General features: G+C 39.0%; 2 protein-coding genes and 1 long non-coding RNA gene across 6 annotated transcripts in view; 1 reads left to right on the top strand and 2 right to left on the bottom strand.

The window, feature by feature from the left end:
- ADAM12 (ADAM metallopeptidase domain 12) overlaps window positions 1–5,554 on the top strand; it is a 486,667-nt gene extending 481,113 nt beyond the window's left edge. For 3 of the 4 annotated variants that reach the window (XM_019502986.1, XM_019502983.1, XM_019502985.1), the window contains 2 exons: window positions 722–852; window positions 3,862–5,554. In XM_019502986.1, the coding sequence (XP_019358531.1) occupies window positions 722–852; window positions 3,862–3,922 (192 nt within the window). In that variant the 3' untranslated portion in view covers window positions 3,923–5,554. The remainder of the gene's footprint in view (window positions 1–721; window positions 853–3,861) is intronic. The other variant, XM_019502984.1, reaches the window with a different exon arrangement.
- Window positions 728–13,751, bottom strand: LOC109287706. Its single transcript, XR_002094945.1, has 3 exons — window positions 9,090–13,751; window positions 2,197–2,201; window positions 728–740 (listed from the first exon to the last, which is right to left on the bottom strand). It is a non-coding gene; the product is annotated as an uncharacterized LOC109287706 (long non-coding RNA).
- A 1,389-nt stretch (window positions 13,752–15,140) lies between these two features.
- FANK1 (fibronectin type III and ankyrin repeat domains 1) overlaps window positions 15,141–26,233 on the bottom strand; it is a 62,098-nt gene continuing 51,005 nt past the window's right edge. The window contains exons 7-11 of the mRNA XM_019502178.1: window positions 20,224–20,389; window positions 16,388–16,531; window positions 15,627–15,704; window positions 15,499–15,543; window positions 15,141–15,405 (exon numbers count right to left, since the gene is read on the bottom strand). Coding sequence (XP_019357723.1) covers window positions 15,322–15,405; window positions 15,499–15,543; window positions 15,627–15,704; window positions 16,388–16,531; window positions 20,224–20,389 — 517 coding nt within the window. The 3' untranslated portion in view covers window positions 15,141–15,321. The remainder of the gene's footprint in view (window positions 15,406–15,498; window positions 15,544–15,626; window positions 15,705–16,387; window positions 16,532–20,223; window positions 20,390–26,233) is intronic.

Below are 26,233 nucleotides of genomic sequence, written 5' to 3'. Positions count from 1 at the left end.
GGAAGAATGAAGCCTCCCATCTGCCTCTGTATACTCTGCGAACCTACTAGACCCCACCAATTACCTCAGAGACCTTGCATGCTCTTCCAAGTCCTTCCATAGACCCCACCTGCCCCCAATCTCCCCATGGACCCCGCCTGCCTGCCCAATCCCCCCACAGACCCCATATTGCCCCTTGAGTCCCCCAAGCCTCCCCATCCCAATTTACCTTAAATCAGATTGCAGCAAAAGCTCTGTTATCCGGCATCCCCCAGAAATGGGGGATACCGGTTAATCAAATATGCCGCGTCTGGTACACTATGCGTTCGTGTCAGCGTGCTGGGGGACAGGAAGCGGGGCCCACAGAGACTGCTTTGCCCCGGGCCGCAGCCCACAAGGAAGAATCACAGCAAGAGGGACTTGGCTCATGGTGGTGAAACCAGAAGTGGGACTTCCGGTTTTGCTTTTTTCTGCATCCCTCGGAAGATTGACAGATGACAGTTAGTGGAGCTATCTAGTTGATAAAGTACCAGATAACACAGCTTTTTCCATACCTTAGAGATTGGTCTAACCTCCCCAAATGCCTTTATGCACCTCTAGTCTCTCTGAGCAATTTAAAAACAGTAACAAAAAATGTTTTCCATCCACGGTACAAGATAAGTTTAGAATAACCCCAATTAACATCAAGCATATATTATTTACTGTGTTTTTAAATGTTACATGATCTTATATTTTATTTCAGGAAAGTCACAAACCAAACCCTCCTCAGAAGCCATTACCAGCAAATCCTCTGAACAAAACCACTCGCTTTAACAGTGCCTCCATCCCAGTGCTCGGACAGGGGAAATCTATGCCTCACATTACTCCTGTAAGGTGAGTTTTGTGAATCAGAACTGCATATGGCAAAGCACATACCTTGCTAGCAATAGTAAGATCTGTCTTTCTTACATCAAGCTTACCACAGTTCTGGAAAAGCCTGGATCCTCTCCATTTAAATGCTTTCTTTAGACCAGTAAAGTTCTCGCCCAACATAAACATGTTGGCTTTGTGGCTGTATCTTATTCTTGTAAGGGACTATTATCATATTATAAAACTGATAAAAACATGGAAAGCATGTATTGTGAAAAAATTAGACACGATATCATAATAAGCCTTACTCTGATCTGCACCTAAGAACAATATAAATATCTTTAGTCATTATCAAGATATACAGCAATAATTTCCTTTTGCTTTCTGTGTATATGACAAATTCAGCCAGATTCCCGGTTAGTGTATATCAGCAAGGCTGCATTAATTTCAATTGAGCTATGACAGATTATACCATCTGAGAATCTGGCCGGAAGCTTCTCATTCGCTTAATAGTTAATTAATGGTTTTAAATATTATCTATTACAGAAAGGCTATTCTAGACACAGGCAAAATTTCCACTGATAGCCTATCTCCCACTGATGGAGACATGCTTCCGGGAGGTTTGCAGAATTAGGTGAACTAAAGAAGTTAGTGTCATTATCAGCTGTTAAGTGTTACCATATCAGGCCAGACCAAAGATCCATCCACACCAGGATTCTCTGTCACCGTTTCAATCAGAGAATGTTTTAAAGAGAAAGTATAAGAAACCAACTGGTATGTTCCCACTTCAGTCACACTCTCCCAGTCACAGTGAGGCTACATCCCTGATTGTTGCCTTCAATAGCTCCTTATGGAACTACTGTCCATAAATTTGTCTAATCCCTTTTTGAACTCTCCTACACTATTACCCTTCGTAATATTCTGGGATATTAAATTGATATGAGTTTGATATTCTGAGTGTTGTGTAAAAGTACTTCCTTTTGTTTGTTTTGAAACTGACCCCTGATGGTTTCATCAGGTGGACCTTAGTTCTTGTGTTAGAAGACAAATTAACTCACTTCCAATTTTTTTTCCCAAACCATTCATGATTTTAAAGACCTCCATCAAATCCTTTATCAGTGATTTCTTTTCTAAGCTGAAGAAACATACCCCTTCTCATGCCTCTTCCCACAGAAGCCTCTCTATATACTCGATCATCTTTGTTATCTTCTCTTAACCTTTTCTAGTCCTAGTACATCATTTTTGAGATGGAGAAACTAGAACCACACACACTATTTAAGATGTGGGCACATCATGAAATATAAAAATGGCATAATGTTGTTTTCAATTTATTTCTTTATGATTCCTGTTTTTATTTGCCTGTCTGACTGCTGCTGATTTTTAGAGAGCTCTCTACAATGACTCCAAGATCACTTTACTGACTGGTAACAGATCATTCAGAGCCCATCACTGAGTATGTACAATTAGGATTGTTTTTCCCCTGTGAACTACTCTTCACTTAACATTGTTAATATTTCATATGCCACTTTATTGCTTAGTCAGTTTTGTGAAATCTTTCCGCACCCCTTCCCCATCACCTTTGGGTCTGACTATCAAAATAATTTTGTATAATCTGAAAACTTTACCACTTCTTCATATGCTCCCTTTTCCAGATTGTTTATGAATCTGTTGAACTTGAAAATTATAACAGGCCTATCAATTTGCAGCACCTAAGAATCTGACCCAGAATATGCAAATCTCCTTGTTTAGGAAGAGGTGACTCATATTATTCAAACGTAAATTGGGAATTCAATTTGAAATAGGTGACCCAAATGAGCAGTGGGAAGGAATGAGGCAGAAAGAATGCAAGAAAGACTGGTCCTGTAGCCCTCAGAGGCAAAATCCAGCAAGATTGGTCAGATCTGACATATGCAAGATTATATGCAATAACTTTGTACTTTGAGATTATGACTTACTGTTTCAAAAATGCTTTATGGGCAGAGTTAAATACTTCAGGATCAAATTCAAATCAAGTGAAATTTAGTATCACTAAGGATGAAGAGATAGGAAAGGGAGGGGTTTCATCATATTACTTACAAAGAATGCTTAGCAAAGAAATACAACTAAAACAGGCAAGATAAATAAATTCAAATAGTTAAAACAAAGATTAAATATAAAAATCCCCCATATTGTAAATGCATAAGATGGTTTGGAAGAGTCCATAATTTGCTTTGTGGTTTCTTTGTTGACACAGTTTAATTTCTGTTTTGACAGTTAAAGAAAATGCATGAAAATAGTTTTTTTTCAAGTCAGTATATTTCAAGAGGAAAATTGTGTGACAAGATAAATGATTATTTTTAAATAAACCCCCACACAAATATGTACAAAGAAGTTGATAGTTTTGTTAAACCACATGGACCCAAGTGTCTGTGAGAATCATAAATCTGTAGCACAGTGAATATCCCTGAATTCAAGGAAAGTCTCCTATTCCTACAGTAACTGCTTCCAATGAACCCATCTACCAGCCTTTCCAATATCAATATAATGCTGCAGACAGAGGTGTTGCAAATAGGATTGCCATCTTTTTCAGAGGTGGATACTACCAATTTTTCAGATTCTCTACCTTTTACAGCCTGCCAGCCCAGGACTGCTCCAACCTGGCTCAATGTGCTGCAGAGGGGCTGGCTGGGACACGAGAGTGCTCCAGTGCAGGGCTAACCAGCAGACAGCCCCCGCACTGAAGCACCCTCATGCCCCAGTCATCCCTGTCAGCATCTACATGTGCATTGCTGTGCACTACAGAACTCTGGCTCAGGACAGTACTTCTGTTTACAAGTACTAACCTGTGGCAGTTACCTTCCTGCAGACTAATAGGACCAGACGCGTAGATGTTGAGACTTTAGATGTGCCCAGTATGAGGTAAAGACAGATGAGATCAGTAAAACCTGTCCTGCTGAAAGTCATACATCTGTGTCCTCATCATGATGCCAAAATTAAAAACGAAGAGTTAAACATCATTTGTTTTGTTTTATGTCTTGTCTTCTTTTAAAACAGACCTGCTCCTAAACATCCACCACAACTGCCCAGATCCAGCAGCTGTGCCTATGTGAAATGACAACAAAATCCGACACCTTAACAAGTGACGACAGAAATTTGCACTATCTTTACTCCCAATGGAGTTCATTTTTGTAACGATACATAGAATTTTTAATGTTTAAAACACCATTATTTTAAGAACTCTGAGCTACTGCCTTTGGTGCTGTGCTGTGCTATGGTGCTCTGTGTACTTGCTCAGGTACTTGTAAATTATTAATTTATGTTGAATATTTATTACAGTGCGGTGCACTGTAGTAGATATTTTTGCCATAGCTGAGTTTTCCTAGGAAGGAAACCTTTTTGTAATATTTTAGTGAACTTGAATCATTCTCCTTTGTAGGTCCTATGTAGAATGTTTAGCTTTGATCTATACTTTATGGAGGACTGATACTCATGGATAAATCAATGCATAAACAACTAGAATGATCTTAATGGTTCAGAGCAACAAACTTAACAATTACATCAGGGTGAGCCACTTTTTCTGAAATGCAATGAAATGCCTGATATCTACACACATAGGTATAGTGTGTCTGTTTGACCAAAACAACTCATGACATTACCTGTTGTACTGTAATTTTAAGAGGCCTCATACTGCAGATTGAAAAATTGTCAGGAAAATCTATACTTAAAGAGGCTATAATGGTTTTGGACAAGTTCTCTTACTGAAGAAGTACTGTATATCATAAAACTGTATTTTTCACCTCATTTTCTCAAACACAATACAGTTCATCCAGATTAATGCAGGTATCAGGCCTTCCCATATAATTGCATTTTTGAGGTTTTGGTAATTATATTCAATCCATACTGTATAAGGTAGGGCCATCTTACGCTGTTGTATAGTGATTCAGTCACACTGATAATACATAACATACTGAAAAAAGAAGTTAGGAACAATGCTTATAAAGAATCAACAGTTTTTAAAAACAGAATATTATTCATTTATGCTGCCTTACTGCTCTGCTTATCAACTGCATTTTACTTATTTACTACAGTTACATATCTGACAGCTAAAATGTTATTGATAGTTTCTCTTTTTAAACTGAAATACTCAGAATCCTGTCGCAGTATTAAAATATGTACTTTAGTACACAGACCCAAGTTATCTTAAAATATGAAAAAAATCTTTGTACTTGGTGACTATGGTGAAAAGCTACCCAGTTCATCAGTTTTTATTCGAAAGCAAAGAATTTTTGTGTGAAAAAGTCCTGACGATGGGGTCGGCTTTTCACATTCAGATTTGGAGCTCATTTAGTACAGCCTTATTTTGCAACATGTAGGAGTATTTTATGCTCGGCTATGGTGCTCTCAAATTACCATGTGGTGAATCATCCTTTGCACAGCAACTGCATATTACTCCACATGCCAGCTTACATTAATCATTATCATCACACAACCACTTCTTTAATCAGAAACACAAACACCTTCCTAGCTTTTCCCTCCATCTATCCAAAACTATTTTGAGGAGAGTTTCACTGCTAGCATAGATATAATCACATTTTCAACACTATTAAAAAAAGCACAACATACGACATTTCACTAGATCAACTCTGTATTTGCTCTGAGTAGAAAGGTGTGTAGCTGTTTTAGTTTGAAGTCAGGCAGAAGTTAGCAAAGGGTGGCACCTTAGGGCACAACCAGATGAGCACACATGTGCGTTTCCCCAGGGACAAACAGCAATGACACATAGTTGTGCCACTGCTCCTAGTCCCCCGGGAACGCCTGTGCCCTGGGTGAGTAGTGGAGGCTGGGATCAGCGCCTTACCTGGGGCCTCCCGGGGCTTGAGTGGCTGCAGTCCAGCACATGGAGCCTGGCCAGCAGCTGGAGTGTAGCTCTGGCCAGCCTGGCTCCAGTTTAGGGGTGGCACACACTACTGCCACATGCGCCACCCTACTTTTATCAGCCTCAGGTTTTTTTGGAACCACAAACCACACCATTGATCTTCACTATAAAGAAAACAGTTTTCAAATACTAATTAGGAGGGACAGAGGAGGTCTTAATGCTAATATAGGTTAGTTTCTTGGTTCTTAGTTTTTGTTTCTTCAGGCAGAAACTTATAAGACCCTGGCTCTCCTCCTAGTCAGTATGATTGTATCTAACTTTCTCTATTACTCTCCATTTAAACTAAGCAAGACTGCAGTCATTTTAAGGATAAAGTACAGTAAAAAAAATCGACATCATAAAATAAACCAAAGAAAAATCCTTCTCACACAAATACTACAATTTTTAAAGTGCTCATATATAATAAAATTACTGGTGCTGTAATTTATCAAACTTTCTAAAAAACATTACTATCATTTATGCCAAACCTGGACAGTTACTAATGGTGCTACTTTTTTATACTGTATTTGATATGTAGTAAAAAAAAAAAAAAAAGCCAGGTGTTACTGTGAATATGTAAATAATAGTCTCATACATTTTAGATGCTTTTAGTATTTAAAAATATTTTAACTCCTGGTTGCTAGTAACTGCATCCTGTTCTGCTGCCCAAATCAGGGAAATGCTTACAAAAGCATGCTAGGTATTATGGTCTCACTTTACTCCTTTTAAAAGTGCATAAAGCCTGTTATTGGCTCCCACAAAACAATACTGATTTAAATAGTTCTGTATTATCCAAAACATCATTACTGTAACTGTGAGCAATGCTTTTGAAAGACAGTGTCAGATTGTTTATTATAGATAGAACTGGGTGTCTAAATACCTGTCAAAATACAGCCCTAAGTGAAACTCTAGCCCTGCTGAATTTCATCCTAAGAATTTCACACAATTCATTCTTAGGGTTACATCCTCAGCGGATGGACCATAAGAAGCTCCAATGATTTCACTGAAGCTATAGCAATTTATACCAGTTAAGGATCTGAAACTTTAATATTTATTACAGTTCTCAGTTTGATAATCAGGAATTACTTGTGAAGCTTTTAATAAGACTTAGACTAATACAAAACTTTTGTCCTTTTACTGGTTTGTGATAAAACACCACTCTGTGAGGTAAAGAAGTCAATGTTTGTACAAAGCTTTATTCCTGTTAAAGCCTCTATAAAATTGTTATACTTATAAAAACAATAGCAGCTAATCTTTGGAAGGCAACATGTTTATTCATTAGCCTTCGGCAAACATTAATTTTTCCTATGTTAATGTTATAATGTAGCAGGAATCAGCATGGCTTGCTTGTGTCTTAGTTATATATTGGCTTCCATGCATGATTATGTACAACAATGGAAATACTGCTTATCTTCTACTTTGAAGACAAAAGGGGAGTATGCACAGTATCAAAAATTATTTCTGTAGGCCAGTTTAAGGGTTGGTTATTGTTTATTTTCATGGCCTTTTCTTGATTAAAAGGTGATAATCCAGATTATAAATAGGTGAAATAAACATACATAATAATTCTCTGATGAGTTGTGAAACTAATTTTTAATGACTACAGCAGAATTAAGGAATGGATTTAATTGTAGAAGCTCTCAAGGGTCAAATTCATCCTGGCTCCAATTCCGTGTACCTACACACAGGATGAAATTAGGGCTATGTAAACTATCCATTTTCAAAACTGGAAAACAGAGGAAAGAAGGCTGCTTTACAACATACATTTTTCGGGTTGCCCAAGTGAAACAAGATGTGAACCACAAAGAGCCAAAAAATATCACCAAACCAAAAATACAAGAAAGCAATGAATATTTTAGCACCTGTGATCTACTGGGAATTCTCAAATGAAACCTGAAGACTATTTTTCTGTGTAATTTGTAAATTTATGCAATGGATCAGCATGCCAATATAAAAATAAATTCAAACTTCTTAGAAGAGTAATGGCTATAACTGGCAATCTATAGTGAAGCTGGGGCACCACTGGCCTGTTGCATGTTCGGTGCAAGTCAACTTTTATAAAAGGTAAGTTAAGAAAAAGACAGACATACTATAGAGAAGTGATTGGTTTGAACAATTTTAAACTAATAAATCTCCACTTACCAACAGCAATGTTTTTCCACTTCAGATACAAAAGGTACAATGATAAATTAATCTGGGTGCTAAAGCTCCGTTTATACATAATATTTATAAATAATTAATTGATGTTTTAAGCACAGTACAAATATGGTATAATCTGTTAAATCACCTGGTTTAAGCACGTTAACTAAGCTGTAGGCAGTTGTAAGACATACACATAATGTTCCCCAAAAGTTAACCATTTATCAAAGAATCACTTAATAATCCTTTTTAAAACTATTTATACATCTAGCCTTAATGAAGTGCAGCCGGCTTCCATAACCCACACATATTTTACCAAACAAGCTAGAGTCCCTGGTATGAATCTTGAGACACTAACTTACGAATGAATCATGAATCCAGTGAAGCTGTTTGTGTATGTGGGGAATCATCTCTGTGGAGCTCATCAGAGGATCAGGTTCTAAATTAATATGCAAGGTCTGAAAGGCAAATTTAAAGAATTAAATGTAGCTAATACTAAATTAGACTTGCCATATCCAATTTTGATAGCTCAAGACTTACACTTACACTTTTTGCTCACGTGGTCTGCACTGACACTATGCATTGTATCAGGAATAAAACGCCTCTTGCTCTTGGGGGTTCGTCTTTGTTCTAAATAAGAAATAGCAGAAAAATACCTTTAAACCACTGATGAACAATAGCAAGTATATACACAGTTACAACTACTTGAAATGGTTGAGTAAACAAATGGCTGTGTCAAAAGTTATTAAATATTTAAAAAACTTTTTCAAGCAAAACAGCTCCAGCGCATATTAACAATTTGGATAATAATAATACAACTAGAGGCTCTGATAAAAGCCCATATGACCTACCTGATACTTGCTGACTTGTGTCAGAGATGAGCAGCACCAGAGGTTTCTAGCCCCTTTGAGATTCTCACTGTCTTCATACTGGAGACAGCAACTTAAAAATGGAGGTGTGTGAATGAACCCTTAAAACGCACGCTCAAACACTCTCCCCAAGAAGGAAAACAATTATGAAACCAAGCAGAGGAGCTGTGTGTCAAAACTGTTGAAGGTGGGAACATTGTGCGCTCACGAGTGTAAACTGGGCACTTGGTCGGCAGTCACACAAAAGGCACTGTCAGTGGCTGTGTTGCCGGTACACTGGTCACCCCTACTTTGTTATACTACTGTGTGCTACAGGACATGTAATGAGGGAACTGTGAACCTACATCATTTACACAAACCAGTACCTGCAGGTACAGAACATTTCAGGCAAAATGGAACCTGCGTACATTTTGTAGGTGTACCTCTTGGGTACAGCCCCCTTCGCTGTGATGCATACTGTCTGATCACCATCACGTTTCCCCATACTCACTTTATGGGGTTTTAATTCTAATCTCAGCATTTACAACTAAAAATGTGAAACTCCCTGCCAAGATCTTTTCAAACATGCTCACACATTCATACACAGAGCTTTGATACTACAAACTGCTTCACAGAAGTGGACTGCTGTACGAAGGTCCCACGGTGAAATTCTGATAGAATATCCTTTAAACTGCAAATCATTACTTTAAAACAAATATCTTTAATTTGTAAAAATATGGTCCCTGTCTCCCTGCAGTTTTTAGATCCGTCTTTTGAACAGGTCCAAAGGCTACATATTTGTGTCTACTCTTCCTCTCCTTCACTGTTTTCAAGTGCATACTTCTGGTTCCTGCTTAGTAAGCCAGTTTTGCTGAAAAAATGCATATGGGCTCTCCAAAGCAACACACAGGAGTGAAGTTGCTATAGTCACAGGAAAATAAATACAAGTGAAACACTGAAAATGATTAAAATACAAATAAAAAAAGTAATAAAACAGGAAAGATGTGAGTTTTTCCCCATCTGAACTACTTCAGCATTAATAGTCCTGGGTATTATTTGTAACACAATACATATTAAGGTACAGGTGGAAGTGAGATTTTGAAGTTGATAGCAACCTTTTTTAAAATATCCAGTGAATTACATACTGACAATTTTTCCACTTTTCCTGATTGTTGTTTCCCACCCCACACCCCTCCAAGTCATCTCATTCTTGTTACTTGAATATATAATGTTACTGCACTATTTAAAAATACCAGTAAGGCCTTGCCACTTATACTTTGTCTTTAATTTAACTGGAAATTTACTGTAAAGTAGCAGATAGATTCATTCTTTAATTATACTGCACTGTGAAATGTAAAACCATCAACGCTAAAATTCACTCCACACAGATTATTATCCCTTCTAAACAGCAAGCATAAAACCATCCATAGGCTTTGCCCCATAAGTCATCTTTGTTTTCACAACAGACAGCTAAAAGTGAATTTAGTTAAGAGGGAAGCAAGAGAAAATATTAATACAGGTAATATTTGAGAGCACCGTGGTCTAGTGTTTTAAACATGGCAAATGAAACTGAGAGCTCCTGATTCTAATTCTAATTTTGAAGCAGACTTCTTTTTTGACCTTAAACAAGTCACTTAACCTCTTACTGTCATTTTCCCCCAGCAGTGAAATAGAAAGTGTAATACTTATTTACCTAGTATATAGGGTGATTCTGAGGCTTAGTTAAAATTTGCACTTCTTTATGAAAAATAAAAGCACTATGCAGGTTCCACACAAAGATCACCTAAGTCACCTTTCCCATATTCTCTGAATTGATTTCCTTCTCTAACACATCTCTGGGTATGTCTTATATCCATTTTACAACACAAGACTTTTTATGTAATAATTTGTTTTTAAACAAAGCATTAAAAATGTGACCAGCAGCTAAACAATCCTTAACTAAAACAGAGCAGAACAGAACTTTTTAGAAGCACTTTAAGGCAGGATGCATAAAAATACAGGCCTGAATCTGAAAATAAAGGTGCTATTGTTCTAAAAAGGTAACAGTTGATAAGTAATAGTAACTGTTTACGTTAACTACAGACCGTTTAGCACAGCATGAGCAGAGATTACAGCTATATATACCAGCACATTAATTTTTATGAAACATTCATTTATAATACTTGTTTGCTAAACTTTTTACACACTTTGCTACATAACAGTTTGTTTTACTTTTGTACACATTCCTTGTAAAATTTATAATTTTAAGGTGCTACAGGTGAACACAACCTAATGTTTCAATAGCTGAACAATCTATTCATTGTTAATGTACTATATTCAATAAATATCTTCTTCATGATGTTTGGTTTGGTTTTGTGTAATTACTAACATGATTCAACAAACAAAAACTAGCAGGTAGGAAGTCCAGCTGAGGGGGGAGGGCTTCAGTCTTACTGAAAGGTTATTGGAGAGAAGCACTTCTCAGGAAACCTAGGTGCCAAAGCTGTGTGTGGTGCCAGGAGCAAGGTATACACACACACACGAGATCCCTATTACACTCAGTAATCTAGTCATTGGGACATTGATGTCAAAGGCCTGAGGCCAGTTTTGTTCTGCTTGATTCAGAGCAGGTCTCTACTTCCTGTAGATAAGTGCTGTATCCCCACTACACTATCTGATTTGCTGGGGTGAATTGCTAATAATCTCTCCTGCTACAGTTGTTCCAGTTAGCATTATATAACTACATATTCACTGAAATGGAGGCAAGAAATGAGAAAGTGGCTTTACAGCTCCATGGTTAAGGCATATACCTGGGAGGCAGAATAGTCAGCTGTTCCCATGAAACTTTAATTAATTTTACTTAAAAATCTGCATCTTACAGAGGTGCGTGAGGGGAAAGTAATGATCTAGAATTTGCTGTGGATGCTATTATTTGACTGACAACAGGCTTTTTAGTGCCAAATAGATCAGAGCATCAGTTTTCCCTGCATACATTAGCTTTGCAGGTGGACAGGGCTAAGAAAGCTGTTCTGATTTAAATGAATATATGACTTTTACAGGAGGAAAAAACGAAGTAAAATCCTAACACTGTGATATTTTCCCCTTCTCAGTATATTTTCAAGGCACCTGTGCACAGAATCCAAATGGCAAAGCAGCATCGTAAGGAGTTTACATATTTTCTTCCCTAATGAGATAAAATATTTGCTATTCAGAACTTTTGTTGTTTGTTCTCTCGCAGTGCGTACAAGACAATTAGGGCCATTCTTTTTCTTAATTAATTTTATCTTAAACTTTTAATCATCAGCAAATCACTTCCAGATGTGATTGCTGTACTGGGTAACCATTCTCCATCACTGCTTAAAACCATATATATAGGACAAGAAGTGTTAATAACTTTTGACAGAAAACAAAAAACACTAATCCACACTGGTATACTTCTTGCTCAGAATGGTAGAGAAGATAACAATTTAACCCCGATTAGCCTTTACTACAAAATAAAAATTACTTTTGGTTGAGGTATACTTTGTGTTCTTACAAAAAAGCGCATTGCAAATAAGCATATTTTATTCTTTAATGTAGCATCAGCAACAGGGAAAAATGAACAATACCTGACACTTCAAAATATATATTTGTATCTGGGAACAGTGAACTGTTTCATTGAAATAACAGGAAAACACTGCAATGTGGTATGATACAGAAAACAGTTTGCTTTTTAATTACAGCATACAGAATGCTTCAAAACTACAGAACTATAAATTGCCATGTAAAATATGACAAATGTCAATGTCAATAATATTGACTCCCCCTCAAGATTAGAGTAGTATAATTATATTTTAAATAGTCATCCCAGTGTGTAAATTCAATGTAGGTGCACTGCATAAAACTTGTTGGTTGATTCTCTGTAGTAACTGGCATTCACTGTCTTACTCATGCATTTTATACTAGGCTGCTACTAAAACTGCAATGGATTTTTAATATGTGATTATTTAATTTAAAGTGGTTCTAACTAGTAATTGCTGGGTTAACTAACAGTTTCTAGTCCAGTAATTCTCAACCAGGGTGCCACAGCACCATGGGATGCCACACGATTCTTTTGGGGTTGCTGGAGGATGCCAATGTTTGCACTGTTAGGTGTATGCAAACATGATTCATAAGATAAACCCAGAGATTTCATTTAAGGATCCTAAAATCATCCTAATGTTAAAATCCTCCTGATCTGCTGTGGTCTTCCTGAGGTCTTTGCAATAGAAAAATTGCTCTATTATTTTTCCATGACAAAAAATTAGCGTAAACAAAGAGCTGACATGTTCTGAGTGGTGCCTTGAGGCTAAACACTGAGAAGCACTGCTAGAGTCTGAATGTAATATTTTTTTTAATTTAGTGTCCAGGCTAAGTCAAAGGCTATATTAATAGCTTTTCATTCTAAGACAAGGCTGTACAACCAGCACACCACAGGCTGCATGCAGTCTACGAGCACTTAAAATGAAGGCCATAGGCCCTTCTCCCACAACCATGCAGTGGGGCCTGCATAAGGGGGCTGTGCCACTGGCACAGCCTGCAAAATTGAGGAGATCCTCTGTGGCCCATGCTGTTGGACAGCCTTGTTGTAGGGTAAAGCCACAGCTTTCTTGGACTTTAAATCTATTGTGGCAATCTGCTCCTACCACCCACAAAAGACACTGTCATGCACTGACCTTATGAAAAGGCCTCATCAGATAATACCTTATGAAAACGCCTCATCAGATAATAATTACTGATGAAAATAAGCTAATGTATTCTCCTAAATCAGTATTCAGGAATTTAAGACTTAAAGGGCTGTCCTGTTTCACCTTTCTGCATTTAAGTGTTTAAAAAGTACATAGCTACAAAAGTCCCATTTATATGCAGTATGGATTCCACTTCCACCTATGGCAAAAGTAAAACACCTACCTGTGTTCTGGCCAAAGTAAAACAGAGGAGAACATTTTCAATTTCTAGCCAAATAGCCTAGTGGTTAGGGCACTTGCCTACAGAGCTGGAAATGCCTCCCATCCCCATCCTAAGAGTAGGGGATGACCTACCACCAGGCTATGGGCTAAGTGTTGGCCCCAGCTAGCTGACTAGGGGGCCAGGAGGACTATGACTCAGTGAGATAGATGCTGCCTTAGAAAGGTAGCAGCTCTGGGTTTTAACCTGGGACCCTATCACCAATAGGGCACCTATTCCCCCAGCTCTGTTTCAAAGAATCACAGGGTTGGATGGGACCACAAGGGGCACCTGCAATAATGTTATCTCTACATCACCCCAACAAATGCTTACCTAGCCTCCTCTTCAAATCACCTTCATTGGAAGTTTTCAAAACTTCCCTCGACAGTCAGTTCCACTGCCTTAATGTTCTAACACTAAGGAAGTTTTCCCTGAAACCTAATCTAAATATACTTTGCTGTTATTTAAAGCCATTGCTTCAAGCCTGCCCTCTGCAGCAAAGGAGAATAGATGGTCTCCCTCTTCTTTATGGCAGTCTTTCAAGTATTAGAAGATTGCCATCATGGCCTCCCTTAATCTCCTTTTCTCCAAAATAGATGCACCTAGAAAGTTGAAATTCTACTTGGAGCCACAGCTGAGCCTTTAGATGGTTAAAGTCTGCCAGTGCATTGGGTGTCAGTTAAGACTTATTCTTTATCTATCTATGACAGCTGAGGCAAATACACTTCCATTTTATTCAATGAATATTAAGACCAAGTTGCAGTAGGCCAGCTTCAAGTGAAGGAATTAAGAATGCTTTGGCTAAGGTCTCAACTTTGCCCTGGTGGTTACAAGTCCCCTGTTCCCTCAGCAAATGCTTTTGCCACTAGGCTAGCGACCTAAAAGGCAGGAGAACCATCCTTCTCCTTCCCATGACTCACCAGGTATGTTTTTGCCTACAGCTAAAGCCTCAGGACTTATATGGCATTAAGTGTACCCCTGGGTGATTGTCTTCTCCTTGGACAGTTATGCAACTTATTAAATATGCTCACCTGCAAAGCACATGAAAAGCACAGGTACATGAAATCCAAACTGTGCATGAATGCCAAAAGGCTGCCAAAGCATGGCAATTTTAAGTGCCACTTTGGGAGCATGAAGATAAGTGAAAGACTGGGCTAAATCCTCTTGTTGCAGAAAGTTTGTGTATTGTACAAGCAATGCATTCATCCATTGGAGAGATAACAAGAACTCCTTGCCTATTTTAAGGATCAGACAGACAAGCACCAGTGGAACTTGCTGGCCATTCTTTGCTAGAGGGACAGTCATTATGTTCAGAAAGGTCTTGGGAAAAGAAAGAGGAAGACAATATTAAAAAAAACCCCCAAAAATGCAGTTCCATGGCTCAGAAAGAGGCTGGAGTATTCAAAGACAATGATAGAAGTATATATACCCATTTTGTTTTATATCAAACACTGTATATAGGAGAATAATGGCACACACAGTTAGATACACAACATGCACACAGATGCAAGACAATATTCTTGACAGGAAGCTGAACTGCACATTTTAATGAGTACTCAAGAATCTGCGGCAGCTGAATAGTAGGAAGTAAACAGGTACAGTTTAGTACATAACTGAAGGCCAGTCTTCAAGTTTCCATCTTAATGATGGAAAAACACCCCCTTTCATTTACTGAGTTACTTCAGATAGCTGAGAGTCAGACTCCTCTTTTTTTTTTTTTTTAATCTTCTCTTCTAACAAGGCAGCCAAGCCCTAGGCACAAAAGCAAGAAGATTAATGGAATGGAAAGAGAAATGTTAATAAACTATAAACTAGAGAATCAATAAATACAGGAATTATTTGTACCTGCCTGTGAAAACTTCTCGCCATTTCCAGAAGACCTTTGCCATACTGCAAGTCAAAACAATGGCATAGTGAATACGTTTTTTACATTTTTTAAAACCTCTTTTTTAAACATTTATATTTTTTGTTACCTCATTTTTAACATTAGGATTTGCTCCATTTTCCAGCAGCAACTGAATGAGTTCTTCGTGGTTATTTAGTACTGCTACCTGCAAGTTTAATGAGAACAATCTTATAATTGTGTATTAAATTGCAGTTGTGTGCCACATGTATCTACAACATATTCCTGAGATGTTCTACTGCATGCATGCTATTCATACAGTCCCATGGCCTTCAGTACAATTCTGAATGGGTGCAGAGACTAATATTAGCAGATTCTGAGGCAGGGCCTGGGTTTTAGACCACAATGACAGTTCAAAAATATCATGAAGACTTGCAAGGACTGAATATCATCACATATACCTATTTGTAGACAGATATAAATGAACTTGTATCCATTTAAAATGTGTAGGCTATGTTCCTCTGCTGACTTAAATGAAAACATGATAGATATGGCATTTTTATGGAATGCACAAAAACAAAATTTCAGAAGGATGAATTTCAAATGTGAGAGATTCAGAGACCTATCTTATTAAAAATGCATTTGAAATGCTAAGTCTATCCAAACTAAAGCCCTGTATTTCATAAATCACACCAAAATTAATTCTGATATGTAATGTGTTAATTTAAAAAAGGAAATAGTCGTCTCACTTTCCTTTCCTTAAATAAAAGCCCTCTGGGAGGGAATATTTAATCATCACTGCCCTACTGCAGAGCTAAAGTAACAAGAATTCTCTAATTTTCCAAAAAATTGTGACCTTAACTGCAAGTGCTATTCATTGAAAAAGCTTACCATTAAAGGGGTCTTGCCATCTTTATCTTTCACATTTACATCTGCTCCCGCTTTGATTAAAAGTGATGCCACATCCTTCTTCCCTGTTACTGCAGATACTCTCATCAATGGTGTCCATTCTAAGCATGCATCTTTAGTATCTACCTATTACAAAAAATATATGCATCCTAAATTTGAAAAAAGCCTGTTCTCATTAAGAGAAGAGATGCTCATACTGCTAAGCTGACTACCTTCAAAGCCATTCTAAATATGCCGTATGTGGAATGTTACACTTGCTTAAAATACGCATGCAAATACTTTGCTAAATCAGAATGGTACTCGGTGTCCTGCAGGACTGAACCCATTAGAAATGAGATCTTGCCGTCATCTCCAACAAGAAACTAGAAAAAAAAATGGAAATAGGGTACAGGAGAAAATAGGAGAAAAGTTTGTACTGGAGGCCCCCAGGGACTGCATATTGGAATAACACCTCTGCAAGTTTATAAGAGAATGTAATATATTCCTTGCTCTACATCAAAGATAGCTCTAAAAACAAGTCTAGAACATTTCTCTTTAAAATAAATGCTTTTTTGAAAAAAAATACATGGGGGGGGATTCCTTTTACCACAACTATTTTCAACTTAGTATCTAGATCCATCAAGACCAACCATTTTGGCAACTGTACCACAACTGGCCCCACACTCTCCTTAACTGCTACTTTGATTCCCATCCTATGCCCATATCTGCTGCTCTGCTCCCTGTTCCCTACTCTGTGCTCCATGCCCAATCTCCTGCTCTGCTTTATGTTTCCTGCCCTGCACTCCCTACCTGATCTTCTGCTCTGCCTTCTGCTTCCTACCCTATCTGCTGCTGTGCTGCCTGTCTCCTCCCTGATCTGTGGCATGCAACACACAGAGGCTCCCCATGCCACTTGTGCTGTGGGTTGGCCACCTTTGATCTAGACAGTTTTCATACGAAATTTGAATAAAAGCATGGCAATGGAATAAAAGACTCCAATAATGAAAAATCATGATTTACACAAATGGGCTTAAACAAATAAAAATGACAATGCTCATTATTTTAAAAAACACAATATAAACTTAGAAGTAATTGTCAAGTTTTAATGTCAGGATCAGTAGGAGTGCTTCTTCTATGGCTCCAAGTCCTTTGCAACTTGTGCTTTCACTTTTAAAGTGCAATATCCTTCCCATCAAAAGCATCATATCATGATCAGAGAAAAAATGTACTGTAGTACATTATGTGCTTCTTATTTATTTCCATATAAGTTATGAAAAGGTAAAAACTCCAGACCCAATAAATAGATAATTAATATTCCAAAAAACCCAGTAATAATAAATTCATCACTCAGAGGAACTCTGCTGGCAAGCCACCTACCAAAAACAGGTCTCCTTTCTACTCTCTGACAATGAAACGTTAGTACTTCTACAAGTGAGGGCTGCATAGCAAAACTTGAATGTGTTGGAATCATGAACAAATGTTCCAAGACCACATTCTTTATCATACCATGAATCAAGAAGAAAATAAATTACCCATAAAAACCAAAAAAGAACGCAGTAATTGCCAGAGGTCCTGGTTTTCTCAGTTTAAAAATGATGAATTCTCCAATAGAAAACTGCAAATTCTCTGAGTAAAACCCCCGAAATCTGTGTTTTTCCATGATTAAAATGAATATATATATATCTATATCTATATATATCTATAGATATATATTTATATACAGGTATGAGCTGAACACGACATTTTATTGATATAATTACAATTTTAAAGCAATTCAGAAGCTTACCAGTGCCTCAATCACTATAAAATACATTCTAAATACCTATAAATTCTGGCATTTGATTTTGGGTTTTTTATCATGGAAAAATCAGAGCTCCCTTGCCCCCTATGCTCATCAGAATGCAGGTCCAACTGCAGCTGTCCCCCTAGCTGCTGTGTGGCTCTGAGCAGTCCTTATATGCTGGTACCCTGCTCCGCCCATGCCTGTACCCGTCACTCCCCTCCCACAGCCCCCTGGCCCTGTCAGTACCCCTCACTCCTGACCCACAGACCTGATGCCCCTGCTCCCAGCTCCCCAGTTTGTGAGCAAGGGAGTGAGTGTGTGGGGAAGGCACAGGTGACATGGCAGGGGGGGTCACATGCCCCCTGAGATTACTCCATCCACAACAGGGTGTGGGGCTGCATCCTGGCCAAACCAGCTCCAAAGGAACCGCCTCTACAACCCAGCAGGCCGAATTCAGCACAGAAGAGAGCACTGTGCTGCCATAGTGAGGTGCAGAAGTAGCAGCAGCACAGAGTTGTGCCAGGCAGGCAGGGAACACCTCACCTTCATGGTGATGCAGAAATCACAGGGGGCATATGCATCCCTCACCTGTGCCCACCCCTCCCCCCGCAACATGTGGCCTATGCTCCCTCCCCCTGCCCAACGTGTGGCCTGTGCCCCTTCCCCCACACCCAGACTTAATCTGGAGGGAGCTGAGGGAGCTGCTTTGAACCACTGCCTGGCTGCCATCTGTATGTGCACATGCACATACACATGGCACCTCTTGTCCCCAATCTCCCTCCTCCCACTCCCTGCAGCCCCAAGCGGCCCCTTGTAGGCTGGAACTTGGCCACCCTGCAAAGGGAAACCCACAATTTCCCACATTTTTCTCCTTTAAAGAGTAAAACTGTGATTTTCTCCTTTAAAAGAGAATATCATTTTTCTCCATTAAAGGAGAAAATCTCCATTTTTCCATGTTTTTCCGCAGCAAATGGAAAACCCAGATCCCTGATAATAACCTAACCAAAATTCTTCAAATCTGAACGCTACGAATGCATCATGTCTATGTCAGCATCCCTATACTGCAGATTGCAATAGTCAACTTTAAATGCTGAAAACAGAAAACTTTTTTGAACTATGCTGAAAGCAAGAGGATCAAACTTTAACCCCAGACTAGCAGGTTTGTCAATAACCATGAAATCCATATTTTACCCTATTAAGTTTCAAAGAACACAACATAACAACCAATTATGAGAAGTCAAAATTTAAAAATATGCAGAGCACAAAATACCAACACTCACTTTTTCTACACTCCTGCAGTAGCTTCTATTGACATGACTTCTCTTTAATTGGAGCTTGTTTTACAGGTCATCAATTTAATTTCTCAGCGCTTTACAGTCTCTACTATTCTCAATTAGAATAACAGTATATTTATCAGTCCTTATCTCCATATCTTCAACTTTTCATTTAGCTTCCCTGCAGTTTTGAACCAAAGCTTTCAAACATCTTATCAACTCCAACCATGTTGATTAAATTATATTCCACCCATTTGCTAATATTTGCTGAGCCGTTACTAAGTATGTCCAATTTTGTTTGCTAATGCAAGTTTGCGTCTCCAGATGGTGTGAAACCAAAAGCAGGAAAGTCTGCCTGTCTTCAATTTCATGGAAGCATGGGAGCAAACTAAAATGTTAGACTCTTATTAAAACTATAAAACCTTCAATTTTAGGCACTGCAGGGTCTGCCTTCTTTGCTATTAACTATTACCTACAAAACAAAATAACCAAAGTACAGGAATAGTAAAAACCAACAGAATTAAAAGCAGCATTTCCCTGTCAGAACTGTGATATCCTACCTCCTTCCCATTTTTTTCTTTAGCTTTACAATTTCTCACTTCCAGCCTTGTCTCTGCTATCTTTCCAGCTGAAGAGATTTCCACTTTTATCCCAAGAGACCCAGAGATACAGTACCAATACAGGAGCTAACAATTTTGAAATATTTGTAGGCCATCAGCACAACCTTCTATTTCTCAAGAAAATGCTGTTTTCTCTGTAAAACACAAAGATAAAATACATACCTGACAGCCATCATTAATCATCCATTCAACAACCTCGCAATGTCCTCCATCTACAGCCCAATGCAAAGCTGTGCAACCTCCTAGATCTCTGGCTTCCCAAGAAGCACCTTGTGCTTTTAGATATTTAATGATATTCAGGTGACCAGCAAAACAAGCTAACATTAGGCTGTAACATAAGAAAGAGAGAGAATTTGCTTGGAGAATTCACATCATTATGGCTATTTTGCATTACTGATTCTTACTTTAATTTTAACAGTCCCTTCTTGGAAACTATTCATTTAAAAAAAATACAACTACTATTTTTTCTAATATTTACTATATAACTACATTTTGGCCGTCTGGGGTGGCGGGAAACAATGATGAACACAAGAGAACTTTTTCTTTCTCCCACTTTCCCTCATTGCAGCACACAGAAGAGAGCTTTTGATAATGAACACTAGAGTACCACTTCCCTGCATACTGGCAAATAACTACGATTTAATCTAACCTTGTACTATAGATGTAGAAGTGAGCACAAACAAGCTCAATTCTAGACAGCATCAATAAAAGCATGATGCTTTCTCCAGCCCTATACAAGCACAATGTTTCCAGCCACTGCAAGAGGCAGTACAATCTAACTGTTTTTTATTCTTTTCAAATTATCAGCCTTTTATTCAAACTAAAAAGTCTTACCTATGCCCTTATATTTCGTATAATTGGGAGTCAGACTGTACTGGTAATACTTCAGGAAGTAAATACTTTATAGACAACAGATGCTATTTGACCTTGAAGAGGAATGATGTGTAGAACAGGGGAGTGAGATTTTCTTTGCTTTAAACTGTAAAACGGTGACTCTCAACCAGGGTGCCTAGCACCTTAAAATCCCTTCAAGGGTGCCCCAGTGTTTGCAGACTAGATGAACAAACATAATTCACAAGATAAACCCAGAGATTTACAATAGGAATACATTGCATTAAAATCCTTTTGACCTGTTGTGAGCTGAGTTCTTTGCAACAGAAAAATTGACTGGAAAAACAAAGAAGCACAAAATGAGTGAAAACTAACAACCCCAAGGGATGCCTTGAGTCTCAAGAAGGGTACCTTGAGCCAAAAAACGTTGAGAACTACCACTGTAAACAATATTTCTGTCCCTTAGTACCTCCAGCTGCCTGTTGAAATGCCTGTTGGGGATCATAGCTCACCTACTGAGGAAAGCCTATATACTGAGAGGTCACTGGTTTGGGAGCTGAAGAGTGAATTCTATTGTCTCCTCAACCTGACATTGGGAGGGATTTGGCTTTGCAACACCAAAGTTTTAGGCATGTTACTGCCCAGTGGAACCTCCACCCTGAGTGAGGCATTCATTCCCTGAGCAGAGCCCCAAATGTGTCTCCTGCACTCCAGGCAACTACTCGAAGTACAGGGCTACAGATCTCTCATTCAGTGACTATTTACTCGTCGAATGAGCTTTAGCTAAAGTGCCCCTGCCGCCATTTTGAAATGCAGGGCAGTGAATACATGAGACGCTGCGGGCACTTCAATTAGAGCAGCTCCTGAGAGCTGGTCTAGTTAAAGCCCCTCCCGCCCCACCACCCCACTCCCGGAGCATGTGTAAAGTTGCCCTAAGAGCAGATCCCAAGGACCAGACACCTATTAGATGTCTCAGTGGACTTATACACTGATGTACAATTCTATTACACTCTGTTCCAGTCCCTGAAATCAAATGTAATGCATTATCTTCTTCTTACCATTGCCCTTAGGACTGAGTCACAAAAAAAGCAGCAAGAAGGAAAAGGACTACCCACCACCACCACCTTTTGCATTCATTGTTTTTCTAGGGACTGAGAAGGGTGGACCATTTCGTTGCCAGAGTCCTCTTCAGTTCCTAATAGCAATCTGGAATTCTGGCAGAGTGGAACAGAATCTGGCCCAAGACAGCTACACCCCTCAAATAACACATAGCTTGGTTACTAGGACTCTCTCTCAAAATGTAAGAGGGTTTTATGCTCTCACTCCAAATAAAGCAAAGTGAGGATTTTAAAACCCTCTTTTCCCAAATGAGTGGCCTAATCATTGGGCTATTGTGTAAAGTAAGAGACACAAACACATTTCCAGCCATCTTTTGTGCAGGGTCTGATTTAATCTGTTATTGGATCTAATCTATTGGGGTGGACTAGATGACCTCATGAGTTCCCTTGCAGCCCTACTTTCCTATGATACTAATGGGTCCACTGCATAGATAAAATAGGTTTAAGAATCCCACTAAGATTTTGACACTGAGCAACTATGCAGCATCAGATCTTAGACTGTGCTGCACGCTCCCAGCAAATGAGTTTATGGGCTACAGTGGCAAAAACTTAGGGACCAAGGGAAGTAAGAATCAAAAAAGTTCTTAAATACTGGACTTAGATCAAGGACTAAATGTAGTGCCCACCTGTAAGAAAGGGAAGAAGGATCTGAGGAATTGCAGACCAGTCAGTTTGACTTGATAAGATCATGGAGCAGGTCCTCAAATAATCTATTTTGAAGCACCAACATGAGAACAAGATGATCAGAAACAGCCAGCATGGATTCACCAAGAGCAACACATGCCTAACCAACCTGATTTCCTTCGATGATAAGGTAACAGACTCTGTGAATGGGAGAAGACCAGTAGATGTGTTATACTTTGAATTTAGCAAGGCTTTTGATGCAGTCTCCCAGGACATTCTTGTTGATAAATTAAGGAAATACAGAGTAGATTCACATCCTGTAAGGTGAATACTTAATGGCTTTGATCATCAGGCTCAACAAGTAGTCATCAATGACTCAGTGTCTGGTTGCGGAGAGCTATCAAGTGGAATTCTCCAAGGGTCTGTCCTGAGTCTGGTATTGTTTAGTATCTTCACTGATGTTGGGAGATAGTGCCTGCTTAGCAAATTTGTGGATGACATCAATTGCATTGGTATTGCAGACACTCTGGAGAGTAGGGTTAGGATCCAGAATGATGCGGATAAAGTGGAGAAATACTCCACAATCAAACATATGAGATTCCGCAAGGACACGTGCAAAGTCCTGCACTTGAGATGAAATAATTGCGGGCGTAAACACAAACTGAGGAATGACTGGCTAGACAGTGGTACTGAAGACAAGGACCTGGGGGTTACAGTGAACCATGTGTGCTCTGGTTGCGAAAAAAATAATTTTAAAAAAGCTAAACACAAACTGGGTCATATTAGCAGAACCATTTCTTGCAAATAAACAGAAACGATTCTTCTGCTGTACTGAGCAGTGACAAGGCCTTACCTGGAGTACTGTATCCAGTTTTGGGCCCAACACTTCAAGAAAGATGTGGACAGATTGGAAAGAGTCAAGCAGATTAGCCACTTGGGAAAACATGACTTAAAAGGAAGGGCTGAAAGAATTAGGGCTATTTAGTCTGATGAAGAGAAGAGGTGAAGGAGGATGTGATAACAGCCTTAAAGAACCTGAAGAGTAATTATAAACAGGTTGGAAATAGACTTTTTCCCATGGTTGTAAGAGACAGGATTAGGAGCAATGTCCTCAAACTGCAACAGAGGAAATTTAAAGTGGAGATTAGGAAGAACTTTCTGACTATAAAGATGCTCAAGCATTGAAAGAGGCTACCTAAAAGAGTTGCAGAATTTCTGGAAGTCTTCAAGAGAAGGCTGGTCAGACACTTGACTGAAATGATTTAGTCAGGCATGATCCTCTGTGGAATAAGGGGCTGGACTGGAGGACCTCAGAAAGTTTCCTACCTTACAGCCCTACTTTCCTATAATCAGCTATTACCCTGTACCTGTCACATCTGCATGATCCTATAGCAATACACGAGCTAAAAACACCCTAAACCAACCTTGAATAAAACAGCCTTAAAGTTGGGGTGGTTTTGATACACTTGTATCACTTCAGAATCAGTAAAAAGTAAGTTGCATCATATCACTATCCTTTGATATTAATAATTGTTATGTCAGCCTACTGTCTCAGGTCCAGGACCTAATATTTAAATTTTTAAAAAGGTGAGTGGATAGATTCCCTTATAAGGCACTTAGAAAATAGCTGAAGCACTCCAAGAATGACCACAAATGAAACTTCTTTGAACAACTTCATTTTGAAACACTTCCACTTACATGTGAACACTTGAGAATAGTGTGGCAGGGGTTTGGTCAATCCTCTAACGTAGCACAGTACTCTGCTCTCCCCTCACAACTCCCAAAGGAAGTAAGGCAAGCAACATTGATAACAAGTCAGCATTTCCTGCACGCTTGGCTGTCCTCAGCAATCTCTGGAGCCTGAAAAGCATGCAAGGAATTGTTCTCTCCAACCCAGGGCTTGAGAAAACACTGTCTTGCATCATTATGGGGCTTTGGAATTGTGATACGGGAGGCCAAGGCACAGGAAAGCACTTACTGACTATCCACCCTGCTCCTCCCATGCCCCCTCTCCATGGGTGGAAGGTGCACATCTGCCCAAGCCCTGAGGCACTCCAAACTGGAGTGCAATCTGGAGCACTTCAAATGTACATCTGCCCATGGTCTTAGGCACCTAAAGTGGTAGTTTGGTATTTAAGGCTTGTTGTAGTGTCTATCTGTTACTCTGTGTTCCTTCCCATCATTTGTTTACCTTGTCTAGTTAGATTTTATGTTGTTTAGGGCAGATATTGTCTTTACTGAAGTAGCACAATGGAGCCCTTACCTAAGCTGTAACATTAATGGTACTGCCACGTCAGTGATGAATTTCTGGCCTATCCTAACATATTTCTGGCTCTTGAAGCCTTAACTGAATCCACAACATGACACAAACATACAAATACAGTTTTAAATCAGACTATCAATATTAAAAAGAGCATCCTGCAACAAAATCACTAAGGCAAATATGATATTCTATCTGCCCACCGTGGCAGATGGCTTATTAATAATACATCATTTTCTCTTGCTCGCTTATCTATTTTAAATGTAGTAATGATGAAGACACTGTATTGTCCTTTCAGTGATCAGCTTTCCTCAGCTTTATGTTTCTACTGTTATTTTACTGCCTTAATCCTTTGCTCACTCTCAAAATTTGCTTCTACACCCACCTTTCACATCTTGTTCTGAATGTTACAGTCTAGAGAGGGACATGAAGGTAGGATAGGATAGGATAGCACCTATGTTCTGCCTAGCTTCAGACTAACATGGCTTACTACCTCTGTGCACAGGGATCGGCTGGGACCTTTTGGGCCAAGGTGTCCCGTCCTCTCTGTCGCCAGAACCCCAACCTAGAATTCCTTTTGTATAGATAAAGCTCCATCTTAAAAGCAGTTAGGTGTTTTATATCCCCGCTACCCTGATTAGAAGACTGTTCTGATGCCTAGCTGTTCTTACGGTTAGATACTTTAACCTCAGGTAACAGGCTGAGAATTTTATTTTGGTATACTATCTATCACAATGCAACCCAATATCTGCTCATGTTCACAGAGCTACTGTAGAACAAACAAGCAAACATGAAAATACAACAAAACTAGCACTCCCTGTATTTGAGGCACATGAATGCAATGATATTCAATGATAACTCCAAATGGCCAGGAGGTTAGCCACCTCATCTGCCCTCTACCTGGGTTCCCGATGCTGGCCCTGGACAGGCTCCCCTATCCAGGTCCTGCCATTTGCTTCACTAGGACAGATCCTAGTGTTCCCTGTTTAAAAATTATGACTTCTCTGATAAAAAGCCCCCCAAATTCTCTCATTAAAATACCCAAAATCCATGTTCTTCTGTGATTAAAATGAAACACCGCTATATAGAGAGAGATCAGTTGGGCAATATTTTATTGACATACTTACAATTTTAAAGCAATTTGGAAGCCTACCATGCCGCTATCATGATAATAAAATGAATTCTAAATATCTATACACTTTGGGTTTTTTTATCATAGAAAAAAAATCAGAACTGCTTCTGTCCCCTTCACTCACCAGGATGTGGGGCACTGAGCAGCACTAATATGCCCCTGCCCTGCCCCTACCCTGGCCCCTCACTCCCAACCACAGCCACACCA

The sequence above is a fragment of the Gavialis gangeticus genome, unplaced genomic scaffold (genome assembly GCF_001723915.1).
Source record: "Gavialis gangeticus isolate Ggan-Ray unplaced genomic scaffold, GavGan_comp1, whole genome shotgun sequence".
In the NCBI taxonomy this organism is placed as follows: Eukaryota; Metazoa; Chordata; order Crocodylia; family Gavialidae; genus Gavialis; species Gavialis gangeticus.
This window is presented reverse-complemented; position numbering and strand designations above follow the sequence as displayed.